This window comes from Cornus florida, unplaced genomic scaffold, assembly GCF_030987335.1.
Source record: "Cornus florida cultivar Cherokee Brave unplaced genomic scaffold, ASM3098733v1 CherokeeBrave_3.0.0_Hap2_Chr03, whole genome shotgun sequence".
NCBI lineage: Eukaryota > Viridiplantae > Streptophyta > Magnoliopsida > Cornales > Cornaceae > Cornus > Cornus florida.
The window spans coordinates 56,516,848-56,536,930 of NW_026775573.1; the positions used below are offsets into that span (position 1 = coordinate 56,516,848).

Consider the following 20,083-nt stretch of genomic DNA (forward strand, 5'->3'; position numbering starts at 1 on the left):
TCCTCTAGAGGGTTGATTGAGGCTTGGAGAGGTTGTTTAGTTGGGGCACATGTTCAGGATGCTTGGAGGGCTACGCCTCTGCGTGTTTGGTGGTGTATTTGGCTCGAGAGGAATAAAAGACATTTCGAAGGAAAGGAGTTGCCTATTTCTATGCTTAAATTATCAATTATTTCCACTCTTTTTTGTTGGGCTTTAGGGAGAAATTATAGATCTTTAGAGGAGACTGTTGATTTTTTGGACTCTTTGAAGGCTTAGAGGCCTTTTTTAGGCCTTCAGTAATTCTCTTGGGCTTCGCTCCCCTTTTAAGCGCTTTTATACAATTTTACTTATAAAATATATATATTTTACTTATAAAATATATATATATATATATATATATATATATATATATATATATTTCTAGGTTCATGCATACATATGTTACATGATTAGAATCTGAAAATTGCATTTCGAACCTAAATTCTGTTTAATTTTAGTCCGCATATAAAATTAGGAAAAAGGTGTTTTTACACGTCATATATTATATATGTTACGAATGAGATTCTAGAACTTTCTCTTATATATATATATATATACTTTCCTTAAACGTATATAGAAGGTTTCTTATTCATACATTGGACCATTTACACTCACTAGGGCTTACACAAACTTGCCCTGGGGTTTCAACTACACACCCTAGAGCTTTACAAACCATGCTCTGATGCCATGTTGACTTAAAGAGATGATCAAAACAAGAGTAAAGTAGAAGAAGATAAAGAAGAAGAAGAAGAAGAGAAGGCAGAGGAGGAGAGAAAGAGAGCGAGATGGGGAAAGAGAGAGAGAATGAAAGAATATTTTCATCTTTCCACCACATTCTATTTATACCCATAAGTTTCACATATTACACAGAAGCACCCTACATTATATAAGTAATAACAAATAAGTCCCTCACAACATATATGAACTACATCTATTTTCCTAAATGGGTCTCTACACAAGAAAAAGAACCTTGGTGTTTTTCATGCTTCCACAAATTTAAAAACTCCATTTCCCAACAAAGTAAACACGCCACACAACGAACACAAAGATTTATGTGGTTCGGCGAAGTGCCTACGTCCACGGTGAAGATCCAAAAGATTTCACCATGTGAAACTCAGAGTTTACATGTTTTTAGCTCCCAAACGCTCTCCAAATGGGCTATCAGTGTTCTCTCTTAACACACGACCCTAAACGCCCTTATATACTGGGCTACAAGAGAATTCTAGAACCTGGTCCATTGCAGGGCGACCTGGGCAGAAGCAAAATTTGGGCCACAACATCACATATCTGTATCTTCCCCTCAACTCAAGAGGATGAGATGTGCCAAAGTCATCTCAACTACATGTCTTGGGTGTATTGTTTGACGCTTTGAGACGGTGCCATATCTGTGGATTATTCTAGCAAATAGTCAAATTGTTCCAGCATTGATTACATCCATGGTTTGACTGGAAAACTAGGCTGCAGTGGAACTTCTTACTTCCTAATGTTTCATGCTACTTAGTACTTACTGGTGCATCTTTAAAATCAAATTCGGTGTGAAACTCGATGGTGGAAAGGATTAATAGGAAATTGTCAGAGGTTAGGAAATTGTGTGGGTGAAGAGGCAGTATTTTTCGTAAGGGGGTAAACCAATTCCTATAAGGAGTACCTCTCACGCTTGCCTACTCATTTCGTCTCTATCTTTGCTTTCAAGCCTCTCTGTTGGGGAGAACGCATAAAAAGCTTTAGTGGGACTTTCTGTAGGCATGTAAGAGAGAGGTGTTCAAATATCTTCTTGTGGCTTGGGAATCTGTTTGTACCTCCTTACATGTTGGTGGGCTTGGAGTAAGAAAGTTGAAACAATACAATAAAGAGTTATTAGCAATGGTTCTGGAGGTATGTGGTTAAAGTAAATGGTATATGAATGTAGTGGCGGACGGAAAATTGGGAGCCGGAATAGGATAGGAGTTCCAGGTAGGTTACATGCCATTGTAGGACTCGGCTCCCGAAAAAAAGGGGGATAGAAAAGGAAATTCTCCAAATATGTAAGTTTCGTGGTAATGCCAACAGGATGGCAGTTAAGTGAGCTGGGATGGCACTTGGAACGGGGAATTACCCTGATAGTCAGATTCTAAACCCTTTCCAATTGTTGCAGATAAAGGAGATCCTTGGAATTATTTTCAGCTCACTAAGAGTGGAGTTATTTTGGAGCAACTCTTTATGACTTCATGTTTGGAAGTTGGAATCTGTGGCGATTTTTTTAAGGTTCTATATGGTTCATTGGTGTGTGGTGTGGATAGATAGAATGTTTCTTAATGGTATCCTGACAAGGACTGATTCAATGTGAGATCACCTTGTAGGTTGGCATGCGGAGGGACAGTCCAAATTCCACTGGAAAGAAACAAAAGGTGTAAGCGTCTCGTAACATTTCTTTCCTTGTTTTGACTGCTTCTTTGGAGTTGTTTATAGTTATATATATGAGAGGGAGAGAGAAGTTTCAGACTTGTCTATATTCATTATACTTGAAAAAACCTAATAAAGTGTACAAGGCTTATATAAAGAGTACAAGTCTTACTTAACTTCACAAGGGCCCCTATCAACTTTCTGTAATTACGTAATGGCCCAACATTTACATATATATATATATATATATATATATATATATATATATATATATATATATATATAACATTCTAACACTCCCCCTCAAGCTGGAGAATGTATATCAAATAATCCTAGCTTGGAACAGATAGTTCTTAACCGGTTATGACCCAATGCTTTGGTAAACATATCAGCTAATTGATCTTCAGACCTCACAAATGGAGTAGAGATGCTCCCACTTAATATTTTTTCTCGAATGAAGTGACAATCAACTTCAATATGTTTGGTCCTCTCATGAAACACAGGATTTGATGCAATGTGAACTACTGCTTGATTATCACAGAACAATGGAGTAGGAGCCTCAACTATCAACCCAAGTTCTTTTAGAAAATGTTGTATCCATGTCAACTCATTAGTGGTATGGGCCATTGCCTTATATTCAGCTTCAGCACTAGATCGAGCTACCACCGTCTGCTTTTTACTTTGCCATGTAACAAGATTTCCTCCTACAAATGTGCAGTATCCTGTAGTAGATCTCCTATCTGAAGGAGAACCAGCTCAGTCAGCATCTGTAAAACCTTCCACCCTGAGATGACCATTTGATTTATATAGTAACCCTAAACCTGGAGCTTTCTTGAGATATCGTATAATCCGAAGAACAGCAATCCAATGTGGCATTCTAGGAACTCCCATGAACTGATTTACAACACTGATTGCATATGAAATATCAGGTCGAGTGATAGTGAGATAAATTAATTTCCTAACAAGGCGACGAAACCTGCCCGGGTCATTAAATAGATCACCCTCATCAGATACAAGTTTTGTATTTGAATCCATAGGAGTATCAACCAGACGACCACCCAACATACCTGTTTCTTCTAATAAATCCAACATATATTTGCGTTGGGACAAACTTATACCCTTCTTGGATCTAGCAACTTCAATGCGCAAGAAATACCTAAGTTTACCTAAGTCTTTAGTGTGGAATTGATATTGCAGAAACAACTTTAACTTAGCAATGCCTTCAGAATCATCACCTGTGATCACAATATTATCTACATACACCACAAGAAATATGAAGCCAGCTTTAGTGCGCTGGTGAAACACCGAATGGTCGGTCTGACATCTCTTAAGACCAAATTTTAACGCCACCTCAGAGAAATTTCCAAACCAAGCCCGTGGAGATTGTTTCAATCCATACAGAGCCTTTTTAAGGCGACAAACAGTGTGAAGATACTCCCCCTGAGCAATAAACCCAGGTGGCTGCTCCATATAAACCTCTTCTGCTAAGTCACCATGCAAAAAGGCATTTTTAACGTCTAACTGAAACAGAAGCCAATGTTTATTAGCAGTAAGAGAAATCAAAACACGAATAGAAGAAATCTTAGCAACGGGAGAAAATGTCTCGTCATAGTCAATACCATAAGTTTGGGTATAACCTTTGGCAACAAGACGGGCTTTTAAACGCTCAACAGACCTATCTGGAAGATACTTCATAGTTTATACCCAGCGACAAGCAATAGGTTTGACATCTGGTGGTAATGGAACAAGATCCCACGTGCCATTCTTATGCAAAGCATCCATTTCATCTTGCATTGCTTTCCTCCAGCCCAAATCAAATAACGCATCCTGCACAGTCTTAAGAACGAATGTAGTAGACAACTGAGAGGAAAAACAGGAGAATAATGGCGATAAAGAATTATAAGAGACATAATGAGCAATGGGATGGTTAGTAACACATGAGCAAGGAGCTTTACGAAGTGCAATAGGCAAGGAATTAGACACAGTGGAAGGCGCCAGATCCAAGGACTCTGAAGACAATGGAGGAGGCACGACAACCGATGGCTTTGGTCTTCGAGTGTACACCTGTAACGGGGCAGATGAAGGAACAAGAGATCGAGGTTGAAGAGAGAGTGACGGAAGAGGAACGGTAGAAGGAGGCGACTCAAGAGTGATATCAAGAAGTGAATTAGTATCTGAAAATATGGGATGGACTCAGAAAACGTTACATCTGCGCTAATAAAGTACCGTTGAGAAACAGGACTATAGCAGCGATAACCTTTATGAGAGCGAGAGTAGCCAAGAAATACACACTTTGTGGCACGTGGGTCTAATTTATCAAAACCAGGACCAAGATTGTGGACATAACATACACATCCAAAACCCTAAGAGGAAGAGAAAACAAGGGAGAATCAAGAAATAAAATAGAATGTGGAGATTTGCCATCTAATACAGATGACGGCATACGGTTAAAAAGATGACAGGCAGTAAGAACAGCATCACCCCAAAACCGTTTAGGCATATGCATATGAAACAAAAGAGCACGAGTTACTTCTAAGAGTTGTCAATTCTTACGTTCTGCAACGCCATTTTGTTGTGGAGTATAAACACATGAATTTTGATGAATAATTCCTTTATCACTAAGATATGTATCAAATGGAGTTGAAGAATATTCCTTAGCATTATCAGAACGTAGAATACGAATTGGACATCCAAACTGAGTTTTGATTTCTTTGCGAAATTTTTGAAAAATTAAAAATAACTCAGAACGATATTTCATTAAAAACAACCAAGTCAGGCGAGAATAATCATCCACAAATGTCACAAAATAATGAAATTTATCGATTGAAGAATGTTTTATTGGACCCCATATATCTGAATGAACCAAATGAAAAGGACTAGAGACACGATTATTAACCCTAGACTTGAAAGACACATGATGGTGCTTACTAAGTTGACAAACTTCACATGACAAGAATTTCAAATGACTAAGACTAGGAACTTGACGCTTCAAAACTTGAAGTGACGGGTGACCAAGGCGACAGTGCCACTGGAATGGAGACAAAGAAGACTGAAAGCCACAGGAGAAGATTCGAAATCAAAATAATATAAGCCACCAGCTTCATGCCCCGTACCAATCGTCTTCTTCGTCTTGAGATCCTGAAACGAGCAAGAAGTAGGATCAAATGTAACAGAGCACTGGAGAGACTTAGTAAGCTTACTGATAGACATTAAATTAAAGGGAAATTGCGGAACATGTAAAATAGACGAGAGAGATAATGAATCACTAAGTGGAGTTGTCCCCAAACCTCAAACTTAAATGGATGAACCATTAGCAAGAGTAACACTTTGAGAAGGATGTACAGAATGAAAATCAGATAGAAGAGAAAAACATCCGGTCATATGATCAGATGCTCCAGTGTCTATGATCCAAGGACTGCGAGTGGAAGACAATAGACATATGTGTGCAGTACCTGACTGGGCAAAAGTAGCCGTGGAAGATGAATTAGATTCTTGCTTATAAGACAAAAACTGGGTATACTCATCCCGTGGAACAGGAACTGTATCTGATTCAAACTACGTTGTGTGATCCAAAAGCAACATCATTCGGAGAAGAGGAAACTTGATTGGCATAATTAGATGGTTTCCCATGAAGATCCCAACAAAAGTTCACAGTATGATTAGAAAGACCACAATGGGTACACTTTCTGAATTCCTTGCCAAGGCCACATCCTCCACGTGAATCACGACCGCCACGGGTGGAGCGTCCCCCACGACCTCCACGGTAAGTATTATGTTCACCCTTTGAGACCACTAATGCTGAACGCTCACCACTCTGTCCAGTATTCAAATTTGAGGTATCACTTGCAAGTGTAGCACGCTGAAGTCTAGAAAACACCTCAGCAAGAGATGAAAGTGTTGGACTGCTCATAATCTGTGCACGAAAAAGGGTCATATGCTGATGATAAATCAGTAAGAAAACGGACAACATTAAAGTCCGCACGCTGTTGTTGCATACTGCGAACATCACTTGTAATGGGCTGATACATATTCAGCTCTTCACAGACTCCCATAACTTTAGAATAATACTCTTCTATACTTTGAGTACCTTGTTTAAGATTGAAGTACTGCTTACAGAGCTCATAAACACGAGTGATATTACCTGTCCCAGAATACAATTGCTGCAATCTGTCCCATATCTCCTTGACAGTATCCAAATAAAGTAGAGTTGAACTAATTTGGGGTTCAATACTGTTTATCATCATAGAGATGATCTGAGCATCTTCCTTTTCCCATGCATCAAAGGAGGCATCAGCTGCCTTGGGTTTCTCTTTAGTCAAATGAGAACCAAGACCTCTGCCTTTGAGGAAAATAGCAACAGATTTAGCCCACAATATGTAATTCTTCCCATTCGGTTTAACTAAAGTCATGGGAGAATGAAGACTGTTCGTGGGTGACAGTAAATCTGAACTAGATGCCATGTTGAATCCAGCAAAACAAAGAAGAAAAAATGCGGGAGAGAAAAAAAAACAGATTCTGTATTCTAACCGAACCTGGGGAACCGGGTGAGATCTGGAACCGGGTCGGATCTGGTCAACGGACCTGGTCAAACGGGTTGGACTGACTTGGGCTATCCAGGTTTAGCAAACCAGGGTTGAAGTAGCCATAACCGTGTAGCCAAACAGAGGTCTTCTTTTCACACCTTCACGGACACCGGGGAATAACACGGCGGCAACGACGGCGACCCAATCACAAGTAATGGCCGAACCAATAAGCAGCGATCGCTGCAACTTCCGGCCAACAGAGATGAACCTCACCTCTGCGAATCAAGATTGCAGAGGTCGATGAGCTCGCTGGCAACCAAAGAGAAGCTGCCGGCGATGACGAACACGGTAGAGACGACGAAGAGCAACTCCCAGATCTGACGACGACGCAGATCTGACGACGATGAACAAGCCGCTGCTGATGACGACAAACAAGGAACCGATGAACCGATGGTAGAGATCACCAACACCACAACTGCAATTCGAATCTTAGACAAGAAGAACCCAATTACAGATTCTCACACCCATGATCGTACGCTCTGATACCATGTTCACAGTTATATATATGAGAGGGAGAGAGAAGTTTCAGACTTGTCTATATTCATTATACTTGAAAAAACCTAATAAAGTGTACAAGGCTTATATAAAGAGTACAAGTCTTACTTAACTACACAAGGGCCCCTATCAACTTTCTGTAATTACATAATGGCCCAACACTTATATATATATATATATATATATATATAACATTCTAACAGGAGGCAATATTGCCTATGAATAATTAAGGACGACCAGAGAAAATGATTCACAAGTGTCAGAAGGCTAAAGAAGATATAGATCATCTCCTTCCAATAACGTGCTAAATAGTGAATAGGGATACGTGGTGTGTGTCCTGTCTTTTTGGTGCGTCTCGGTCATTAAGTGAAGGAGTTTCTTGGCTATAGGGTCAGAGATTGTGTTACCAAACAGTTCACACAGCTTGGCGGCCGGGTATATGTCTTGTGTGGTGTTTGTGGAGAGAACAAAATAGGTGTACATTTTAGCACATGGAGCTGACAGTTCATAACCTTAAGAATGATGTTGAACACTTCTCATTTTCACAACCCGAGTGTTTTCAGATTCTTTAAACTCTTTCTTAAATTTTATTCAAGACTTGACGACAACAACAACAAAAATAACAACAACAATATTCTTTTTGTTGTTGCTGTGACACTCTACCGCTGAGAAACTCAACGCCACTATTATTGAACAACTTGGAGCCAGGCCTTCTTTTCATGGGAAAAATTTGATTCAATTGTCAACTGCCCCTATCGGAAATAAGATTGACTATGAACAACAACTATTTTACTAATTAAAAAAATATTAATAATAAATAATAATAATTGGCACATCTTCATTGGGACAACAACAACTACCTCAAGGTAATCAAACTCCCACTCAGACTGCTCAAACAATTAAATGGTTTCCTTCCCTCTACGCTAAAATCAAACCCATTATAAATGAGGCTAATGTGCCCTCTAGTTTAACTGAGATAGTATTGTACTTATTCAAATTCAGATACTCCAAACACCTAAAAACTGTGATATCAATATCCATATTATGACAATATACTAAGTTCGATGTAAAATTGTTTTAAAAGAAATTAGATATTTCCTCATGCACATAATATATTATAATTGATGTATTGCAGATCATTTGACACTTTGAAATTTCACTACAAATAGTCTTACATAGCTACAAATTTCTCAAAAACTCAAGAAAAAGAAGAATAAAAAAAATAAAGCAGCACTCACAGAACTCCTCCTCCAGCAGGACCTACTGCTTTAAAAAGTGACTGCAAAGTCATAGAAATGCCATTAGCAGCACCTCTTTGATGTTGATCCTGTTGGCATTTTATCAGTTCAGGTCAAGAAAAGACAAAATACGGGTCAGAAAAGGTTGTTTGACACAGAAGAGAAAAGAATGGGAAGGGAATTAAACCGGATTAAATCAAGAAGAAAAGAAAACTTACCACAGCATTGTTTTGCAGAATGAACAAGCCAGTTACAATGGACACCTGGTGACAGTTAAAAGTTACAAGAGAAACATTCATTCTTGAAAAGGAGAAGACTGAAAATCACCATTTCTGATGATATGACTATAAAATTCAATCAAAGTTAGATGGCCGTAGTAGTAGGATAGGAAGCTCATATGGCAACTGTACGAGCACTTGTATGCAGTCTTTCGTTCACAAATGTATTCTCCTTTCCAGAAAATGTTTGTGTTTTTTTTTTTTTTTTTTTTTTTTTTTTTTGGGGGGGGGGGGGGGGGGGTGTTGGGGGTGTTGCGGGCTAAAAAGCACGGACACTCCAAAATGGGCGAAGAATCCGTGTCCGACACGTGTCGGACACGGACACGCCCCGACACGTGTCGAACACGCCAAAAAACGTGTCTGGAATTTTTTTATTTTTTTTAATTTTCGGACACGGCTCGGACACGCCACGGACACGGCTCAGACGGCTCGGACACACTTTTCTGGAATTTTTTTTTTTTTTTTAATTTTTAATGCTGATATGTTAAATTTTTTTTTTTTTTTTTTTTTTTTTTTTTTTTTTAATTTTTAATGCTGATATGTTCTATTTTTTGTTTTGTACTACCCTAAAGATGCTGATATATATATATACTAACCTAAAGATGCCACAATTCGCCGTGTCCGTGTCCTAAAGATGCTGATATATATATATACTAACATATCAGTGATATATATATATATTCTAACCTAAACATATCAGTGTTTTTTTTTTAAAATTATTTATGCTGATATATATATATATATAACTATTCGCCGTGTCCGTGTCCTAATTTTTTTGGATTTGCCGTGTTGCCGTGTCCGTGTCGTGTCGTATCCGTGTCCCGTATCCGTGTCCATGCTTCTTAGCTAATTATCTTGGCAAAAGCATCAGAAATGGAGCTTGCAATTTAATTTTTAATAATATATTTAATGAAAAAGAATTAAGATCATTGACTATATCTTTACAATTGCTAAAATACTAGCAATACATATATAAATATATATAACATACCCCATAGAGTGGTTTAGATAGTAGAGTCTTGAAGTTTTAGCTGCACTTACGAATAAAACATTCTTCATCACAGATGCGCAATTTAACGCCAATGAGAGGCTGAATCCAGATAGCATGGCTATATAGTGGTAGCTTGTTAAAAGAGGTATTGATACAACCTAAATAATGGTCATTTATGCAACAAGGAAAGAAAAAGGAAAAAAAAAAAAAAAAAACATATTAAAATAAAATTTGGAAACATGGAGAGTACATTGGATTTTACAAGGTTTGATTGCTTACTCCTGCGAAGCGAGATATCATGATAGGGCCAATAATCTTCTCCACAAGGGGAAATAGAGAAAGTTGAAAGACTAAAAGGCCAAAACCTGAAAATTGAACGAGTGGTTAGCAACACAAGGTCTTGGATGTATATTAAGCAATACATGATAGGACAATAAAGAATTTTTTTTTTTTAAAAAAAAAAAAAAAAAACACAGATATTTTACCTAATACATTTCAGTTTTCATTTTTATAGTTTACACACTATTGTATTGTCTATTCTTGTTGCAGTATTTATGTACAAAAAAAAAAAACAAAGTTATTGTACCAAATACATTTTAGTTTGACCCAAAAAGATTAAGGTCTTTCTTTTCTTTTTTTTTTTTGCGTTTCTGTTAATTAACTTCATCTTTTGTGTCTCGCACACACTTCGAAACAAATGCATACCTTGAAAGATAACATGAATAATATTTAGGAAAAAGAAATCAACATTTGAAAATGTCAAAGTTGTATAGAAGTACCTAACATAATAATGGACTCATCAATGGACATTTATGGAAGCATGATGGAAAAGAAAAAAAAAAAAAAATTGGAAAGCCATAAACATAATTAGACAAATTGAGGTGACGCATAGTAATAAGAACAAATTAGAAATTTTCCACCAATATTGTTGCCTCCATTGCAACAAATTCTTGGAAACTCCTGCTCCATCAGGTAGTGCACTAACTGATATCCCTTTTCTCTTCTTCCAGGACATGTGCCTCTGGCAAAAGAGAAAAGATTCTATTGCCAGTTGATGTCCTTTTAACTTGGTGGGCCCTTCTTCTTCTATAAATCTTCTGACTCAAGAGTTGAAAATCTCAGCCGTTTCTCCCTGTTGTCTCTCAATCCATCACAGCTCAACCAGCAGCTTCTTAACTAATACCTTCTCCCTGTGCCCTAATGGCTTCCCAGTTCCAACAGTGCTCACTACATTTCTTCCTGGGTCAAAGCTTCCAGAGGTCACCCCTCCCTAAATTGGTATGTGATGATGGTATCAAATCTCAGCTCACTAGAGTCCCCGATTTTGCAGGGTCCTTCAAGAAGGACAGATAGCGACTCAAAAAGTTCAACTTTGACCTTGATCTTATTGTTCTATAATAGACCTACTACCTCAAGCAATCCAGGACCAACAACTTACTTAGGTTTGATTACACTAAAGAGGAAAAGGACAAACCGTCTGTTCTACATGTCACTGTTATAGCAGTACCAGTAAGGGCTTAAACTAAAATTACATCTTTCTTCCTTCCCCATTGTGTCTTTTCAGATTTAAATGCTAGGAGGGCAATAAGAAACATGGAGAGGGATAACCTAAAAAAACTGTGTCTGTAGACTGCTAAGAGATTTCGAATTAAGAAATCACATTAGTGACAAGTCTGAAAGTTTTTCCATAACAGTTAGAAGGTCATTTCTATGGCATCATTAATAATAGCATCCACATTTTTCTGATACAAATGCAATTTCCATCTCTATCTTCTAAAGTAAGTGGTGTTGAATTTCGCTTAGGAAATTATGAACTGGCTAAATTCAATACAGTTTCATTCCCTTCATGTTTGAATATAAATGAGAAAAGAGAAATAAAATGATAAATGCAATAGAAGAAATCAATTCTCAAGCCCGTGACATTTTTATGCTGAATGAAGTTTTCTTTGAACATAATTATTAAGTTATGGATGGGATACCATCCATTATTGTACCTGATATTGAAAGAACTTCACCAACATTCTCAGTTGTATAGCTCAAGCCCCCATACTTTCTGGGGCTCACAGCCCATAATGAGAATATCTGTAAAAAAAACATTGTTTGCCAGAAATTCACAGCAACACAATCATGTGCATTAGAATGAAAAAATAGTGAAAAAAGAAAAATAATTACTTTGTTGGTGATGCCAATATTAGATTAAGTGACATTGTTATGTTTTAGATTAGGATATAAATGCCATCAATCAATGACTGCTACCAAGGGCTGTAGCCTAGTGGCACTTTCTCACATCCAAAGTAGATGGTCGACCCCAAGGGCAAAATGGGTGCGTAAGTTTCAAAATTGAAAATAAAAATAAAAAAACTTATTATTGACTGTTCATGTGCATGTCAATATGCCTACACTAATTAATTGTTCAATAGATTTTAAATATGTTCATCTTTAAAGTCTGTTGACTAGAAAAATCTTCACTATTCTATTCATTCAATATTTTTCTTTCCACTTCGCACAGAAGTAGATGAAATTTCAAAAAGAAAAGAAAAAAATATATCACAGGAAGTTAATTAAAAAAATTATCTTCTCCTAAAATTGAAGGAGAAGTTCAGGACTGAAAGGGAAAACTTGAGACAGTGTATATCAATGTACAAAAAGCATGGAGACTTATTTTAAAATGAGGTGGTAAGATAAATATAATGGTAATTCAGTGACAGTACAAGGGAACTAAAACTTGCATGCGAAGAGATGGGGGTGTTGCAAAACCATCAACTCTATGTTCTCTTGTCCCTCATGCAAAACCAGCAAGTCCATAGGCATGATACTGCTAACCTTCTTTCCCTCTCTAGATCCCCAAAACCCATCAAACTAAGTTCAAACTCATAAGCGACTATCCTACATGCATTACCTTCTTGTCTAAGAACCCCCAATCACCATCAACATTTTTGTGACTCTAAAACGGGAGTATTTATGCTTGATAGCGACAATTTGAAGTGGTGTACATCATGAATAAGAAGTGAGTCCTGAAGTCAATCCTTCAACTCTCAAGAATTCAAACTAACAGGACCAAGCACACTGATGAACACCCTAAACAATACGCAACATACTTGGCAAGTTATATTAGAGGCATCGAATGTGCATTAAGTTCAAGCGCCATAATCCGTTGTATGAGTTTTCAAGCCAACTCTTCAACCAGACAATTTTAATCCCTCTGCACCACCCAGAACATACCTTTCTTCTGTGGCACCATCAGATTCAATGGCAACCACTGATGCAGTCTCCATGATCTAACCACGCGCACCTTTTGCGTAGCTAGCCCAACAGTTCACTTTGTCACCCTAACTGAGGTACAGCCATTGCTCATAGAAAATACACATGCTTATTTTTGCTACTTATGATTCTCACTGGTTGGAAAAAAAGCCTTACCTCCCTGCCTTGTTTTTCCTGTCCTCAAGAGCTATTTTAGAGATGAATTTGATCCTCGAGAAGAAATGGCAAAACGAAATGATATTTTGGGTGAAACATCGATTTAAAAGGTTGTCTCTAATCTCTCTTTGGAACTATGTCATGAACAAATGATTTACAACTTAGAAGAGGATGTACTTGGTGGTGGTGATGGAGATGAGGAAGAAGCACCCGCAGAACCTCAAGCATAACCGTACAAAACATTAGCTGTGTTACAAATGGTAAGATCCGTCAACTTGAGCAAAGAATGACAATTTTTTTGCTCAATGTCAATACAGAATACAATGCTCACATGGATGCATTGGCTGCTCAACAAGCCGCAAATGATAAGAACTACTCCAACGCATGCAAAATGTACAGTACGACATTGGTAATGTTAAAGACAGGATAACAGGTTCTAAGGATGCAGCTAGTGGCAGTGGTGGTGGTGGCCAAGGGGATGTGTGATGTGATTCTCTCTACAATTTTATTACAGTGGTTCTATCTATCTATTTGTTTAAGATTTGGTGGTACTTTTTCAGATTTCTTTATGCTTTTAGGACCTGATCCTCCAACAATTTTGTATAAATCAATAGGACTTAGTTGGGGTTCTTATTTTCATCAACTAAGAGTAATGGATCTCTTTATAGTAATGTAGTGTGCAATTTATTACACTGTTTTTCTCCTACTCTAAGATTAAGTCATTTCTGTGATTGGCTGGCCAACTGCTGCCCTCTGTTCTTCTTGCTTTAAAAAGACCAAATCCACAAAGATGAAATGGGTTAGTTGCGAGGATTTATGCAAACAAAAGAAGATGAATATAGGACCTGTGAGGTTCTTATTAAGGAGATAATTCAGAATGTGGGGCCTGTTGAATGGAGAAAAGTCATTTCATTCTACAACAAGGAGCGAACGGCCGACCAAGAAGCTATATTTATTCTCTGCAATCTCCTTTTTCCTCTTCTTTGAGGTACATGTTTTCCATCTTCGATCTGCAGCTCGATTTTATTTTGTCAATTTTGTGATAAAAAGTGGGAGAATGCATACATGTAGCTTAATTACACCTGCTTGATTATTTGTTTAACCTTGATTGCTTAATGAGTTTGATTATCTACATTATATGATTAGGCATAAATCAAGGGGGAGAAAACGGTAGTTTATATTTATTTGTTTATCTTTATGTTTTGTTTATGATTATCTTACACGTTGTTGGAGAATATTACTATAGGAGTGATTTGAGCCCTTGATATAATATTGATAGGAGGGATTCATGAGAGTGATTTTAGGAATCCTCCATCAATATATTTTTCATTTTTATCACATGTATGTATTCTTTCACCTATATATAGAGGTGATTTTTGTAAACAAAATTAAGAGAGAAAATAATGAAAGAGATGTAGCCCTTTGGGCTTTGTATGATGTGGATGTAGGCCGTAGTGATTGAACCACGTTATATTCTTGTGTTGTTCATGTTTAGTTTCTCTCTTTAATCTTTTGGCTTCCAACACGCACTGATATATTGCACTGGCTATAGTTTCATGTTATGTGATTAGGTTGGATGTCTTCAACAAAGTGCTCTTAGGCAAGCGGCTTTGGCAGCAAGGAGTTGAGAGACTCAGCTTGTGGAGGAGGGTGATTTCTTGCAAATATGGCGATTCTAGATGCGGCTGGCATAGCTTCGAGGCGAGGGGCCTGGCTTGTATGGGCATTTGGAAATTCATCCGAAAAGGATGGGCTGAGTTTTCAAAACATATTCGCTTCAGACTGAGGAGTGGGATGTGTGTTAGATTTTTCCTCGACATATGGTGTGGGGACAGATTGCTTGTCTGTATGTTCCCAAGAAAAATTATTTTGTCATATTATAGTTACATATGAGCTATTGCTAGAGTATGAGCATGCAACAAAAGGCTAAATCACAAAGGGGTAGAAATCATAGGTCATAGTGATCTAGTCAATTAAAGTGGTACACCAAAATATAAGAATGGAAGATATCTGTTAACACAATATGCAGATCAAACCATATTTCAGAAACCAAAGTTTGACTATGGAACCTACCTCTGTATAAGCCATATCATGAAGTGAGAAAACACAATAAACTATGATAGATGACATTAAGGGCCAGTTCTTGATCAGGCTTTCTTTAGAAATAGGTTCTCTTCCTTCAATATCCTGCTTTATTTCTTTTGCATTAGATTCATAACAAGCAGACTCAAGAGCTTCACATGAGTTATCACGTGATTTATGGTGCATGTGCAAAGTTTCCTGCATTTTTACAGATATTTTGAAACCAAATTGCAGTGAAATAGTCAGGTTTGGTGAAATCAAGTCATTTACGAGTAAATTATAAACAGTAAACGAAGGAAGATGCTATAAATAAGACTTTAATTGTTCCAAGTTGCATTCCTATCTAATTTGGACTAAATAAAGAGGCAGGAATTTTGTGGGCAAACTGAGAGAAAAGATTTTCCAATGCAATGTGAGTAAATGATGAAGGTACACAACAGTTGCTAAAGATATATTAAACAAAAATACTATCATGAATAAATAATAAATCACAATTTATGTAACACATCTCATCCTTACCTTTATCCCATATAATGGGATCGGCTGCAAGAATTCTCTTCTTTCATTCTCTTCTATTACAAATTTACAAGCCATTTCTCCAAAAGGAATTTAATATTTTTCTAAATCATTTCTAATTACTTCATCCCATGCTAGTTTCGGTCGGGTTCTTTGTCTCTTACCTTTAGTCTTCTTTTTTGTTAAAATTAGGGTTCAAAGGAAAGAGATGAACACACTGTTCGGGGAATTTTTGTGTGACAGATTATTTCTTTTCTTCTCTCACTTGTGTATATCTATATATATCTCAATTGGAATTACACTGACAAGACTAATATGTCCCTAGAAGAAATATAAATTACATATATACATTCTAACATTTTTGTGATTGGTGCAACTATGGGTTTACATTGTATATGTACATACCACCTAAGTCTACACTCTCTTATTTAACCAGCTATGTAGGAAACATTCTCCTTATAGGAAGGTAGATTTGCATTGCCAGACGGTTTGCCACGAAGATCCCAACAGTTATTGATGGTATGAGTTGTATGACCACAATACGTGCACCTCTGTGGTTCCCTACCTTGATCATGTCCTTCCTGAAGATATTTCTATAAGTAAAGGAATAGGAATAATTCTCCATGTTTATTCTTCTCCTTGTGGAGGTTTAAATAGTACACAAATAATTACAAAGAAGGAAAGAAATTAAAGACTAAAAATCAGCTCCTATAACTATGCTAATCAACACCTAATCAGTAGATGTACAGCTAATTATCTATTTATGTTAATAGTTATATAGTCAACAATACAGCTAATTATCTATATACATCAACACTCCCCCTCAAGCTGGAAAATACATGTCCCGGATTCTCAGCTTGGCAAGAGCAGAATTGAACACTTTGCTAGAGACTCCCTTGGTCAAAATATCAGCAAGTTGATCCTCGGTCCTCACATAGGGAGTTCAAATCACACCTTCAGTTAACTTCTCTTTGATAAAGTGCCTGTCAATCTCAACATGTTTAGTCCGATCATGTTGCACAGGATTATGAGCAATGCTGATGGCCGCCTTGTTATCACAAAATAGCTTCATGGGACTTTGACAAGCAATCCTCAATTCTCCCAATAGGATCTTCAACCATAATAATTCACACACACTGTGGGCCATAGCTTTGAATTCAACCTCGGCACTAGACCTGGCCACAACCGATTGCTTCTTACTCCGCCAAGTAACTAGATTGCCACCCACAAATGTGCAATATCCCGTAGTTGATCTTCGTTTTGAAATAGAACTTGCCCAATCAACATCTGTATAGGCCTCTACTGCAGAGTGATCATCTTTTGAAAACAAAAGACCCTTACCAAGTGCTGATTTCAAGTATTTAAGTATCCTCTTTACTGCCTACATATGAACTTCATGTGGCTCGTGCATAAACTGACTGACAACACTCACTGCATAGGCTATATCAGGTCGTGAATGGGACAAATATATTAGTTTTCCAACCAACCTCTAATACTCTCTCTGTCAACTGGTGTATCATCAGTCTGTTCACCTAATCTATGATTCTGTTCAATAGGAGTATCCACAGGCTTGCAGGCTAACATTCCTCTCTCAGTTAAAAGATCAAGTACATACTTTCTCTGTGAAACAAAGATTCCCTACTTTGAATGAGCCACATCAATACCTAGAAAATACCGCAGGACACCCAAGTCTTTAATTTCAAATTCCTTGGCCAAATGTATCTTTAGTCTCCTAATCTCCTCGGTATCATCCCCAGTGATGATGATATCATCCACATAGACAATAACAACTGTAATTCTACCTCCCCGAGAGTGTCAAAGGAATAATGTATGATCTGCTTGACTGGGATGATATCCATACGTCTGCATAGCATGTGCAAATCTACCAAACCATGCTCTAGGAGATTGTTTCAGGCGATATAATGATTTTCTTAGTCTGCATACTTTCCCTTTATTGGTACTTTCATCACTATGATTTTCTTAATCTACCAAACCATGTACACTTCCTCCTCTAGATTGCCATGGAGGAACGCATTCTTAACATCAAACTGATGGAGAGTCCACTCTAGGTTAGCTGCTAAAGATAACAAAACCCGAATAGTATTCATTTTCACAACTGGAGCAAACATCTCCTGATAGTCAATGCCATATGTCTGAGTATAGCCCTTTGCCACCAATCTTGCCTTATATCGATCAATCGACCCATCTGCCTTATGCTTTATGGTAAACACCCATTTGCAGCCATCAGTTTTCTTCCCTTTTAGTAACTCCACTAACTCCCACGTAGAGTTTTTTCGGAGAGCTCTCAATTCTTCAACCATTGCCTCTTTCCACCTTGGTTTGTCAAGTGCATCCTGTAATTTTTTAGGAACAGATACAGAAGACAATTGACGGGAAAAAGCCTTAAAGGATGGTGAGAGACGATAAGAAGACATAAAACTTGAAATAGGATATTTATATTTTGACTGACAAGTACGATGTGATTTTCTCAAGGCAATAGGCAATTCTAAGTCATTAACAACATTAGAATCATCTGAAGCATTAGGATCTACAGAACTATTATCAACAAAAGAGAATGGAGATTCAATAGACTCTACCTCAGGATTACTTGCTGTCGGGGCAGACTGATCATTTTGCTCCAGAGGTACCTTTTCTTTTCTTAGATATACCAGCTCAAATGGAGACATATGATGACCTTTTGGAGGGAGAGTCAAAGAACCACCTTCTGCTTTTTCATTTTTTTTTCATTTGTTTCATTTCCACTCTCTATTTCAAACATAGGCACAATATAAAACTTTTCTTCACTACTCAAGGTCTCCCCCTGAAGAGAAGTCGTAGAAGTAAGACTAGAAAAATAGGCTCGTTCCTCGTGAAAAGTAACATCCATAGAGACAAAGAATTTTTTTGACGGAGGGTAATAACACTTGTAACCCTTCTAAGTAGCAGAATAACCGAGAAAAATGCATTTGAGGGAATGAGGGTTAAGCTTACCACTGTGGTGTACATGGACAAAGCTTATACAACCAAAGACTCGAGAAGGAAGATGATTAATAGTAGATGGCGAGCAAGAAATAGTGAAGACCTGAAGTGGAGTTTGGTATTGAAGAACTCTGGAAGGCATCCGATTGATCAAAGAGGCTGCTGTGAGGACAGTCTCCCCCCAATATGACTTTGATATTGTCATGGATAGAAGCAGAGAACAGGTTACTTCGAGAAGATGACGATTTTTCCGTTTAGCTACTCCATTCTGTTGAGGGGTATCAGTGCAAGAAGTTTGATGAATAATGCCATGGTTAGAAAAATATGATTGAAGACCCGAATAAATGTACTCACCCCCCATTATCAGGGCGGAAGACTTTTGTCTTTGAATTGTACTGTGTATGGATCATTTGATGAAAGGACTTAAAAATAGAGAAAACTTCACTTTTTTCCTTTATCAGATAAACCCAAGTAACTCGGGAGTAGTCATCAATGAATGTGACAAACCATTTAGCATCTAACAGATTAGTCACACGAGAAGGGCCCCAAACATCACTATGAACAAGAGCAAAAGGAAATGCACTTTTATTAATACTTAATGGAAAAGGTACCCGATGATGTTTAGCAAGTTCACAAGTTTCACATTGAAATTAAGAAACATCAACAGCAAAAAATAAAGAAGGAAACAATTTTTTTAAATAATAAGATGACAAATGTCCTAAACGCTTGTGCCATAACCAAATGTTATAGGATGAACCAGTAGTGGATTGCACAGCATGAACTGAGGTTGAAGCAGCTGGTACATCTAAGAGATAAAGGCCACCTTGTTCAATACCATGACCAATCCTCGCCCCCGTCCGGAGATCCTGAAATATACAATGAGTGTCAAAAAACGTGACAGAACAATTTAAGGTATTAGTAAGTTGACTGATAGACAGTAGATTATTGGACAATCTAGGCACATGAAGAACATTGGAAAAGGACAAAGAATCAGAAAGAGTGACTCAACCTTCACCAGCCACAGGGGTTGGTGAACCATCAGCAGTTTTAACACAAGTTTTAGTAGGTGAGGAATAACATGAGAAAAAATGAGATGTAGAGGTC

The 20,083-nt window shown here is 37.6% G+C and overlaps 1 protein-coding gene across 3 annotated transcripts in view; it reads right to left on the reverse strand.

Annotated features, from left to right (window-relative positions):
• LOC132300583 (protein ZINC INDUCED FACILITATOR-LIKE 1-like) overlaps positions 1 to 20,083 on the reverse strand; it is a 65,209-nt gene that overhangs the window by 2,537 nt on the left and 42,589 nt on the right. Inside the window, exons 11-16 of one of the 3 annotated variants that reach the window (XM_059797741.1) lie at positions 15,476 to 15,682; positions 11,980 to 12,067; positions 10,265 to 10,350; positions 10,036 to 10,143; positions 8,935 to 8,979; positions 8,717 to 8,805 (exon numbers count right to left, since the gene is read on the reverse strand). In XM_059797741.1, the coding sequence (XP_059653724.1) occupies positions 8,717 to 8,805; positions 8,935 to 8,979; positions 10,036 to 10,143; positions 10,265 to 10,350; positions 11,980 to 12,067; positions 15,476 to 15,682 (623 nt within the window). The remainder of the gene's footprint in view (positions 1 to 8,716; positions 8,806 to 8,934; positions 8,980 to 10,035; positions 10,144 to 10,264; positions 10,351 to 11,979; positions 12,068 to 15,475; positions 15,683 to 20,083) is intronic. The other 2 variants (XM_059797742.1, XM_059797743.1) reach the window with 2 other exon arrangements.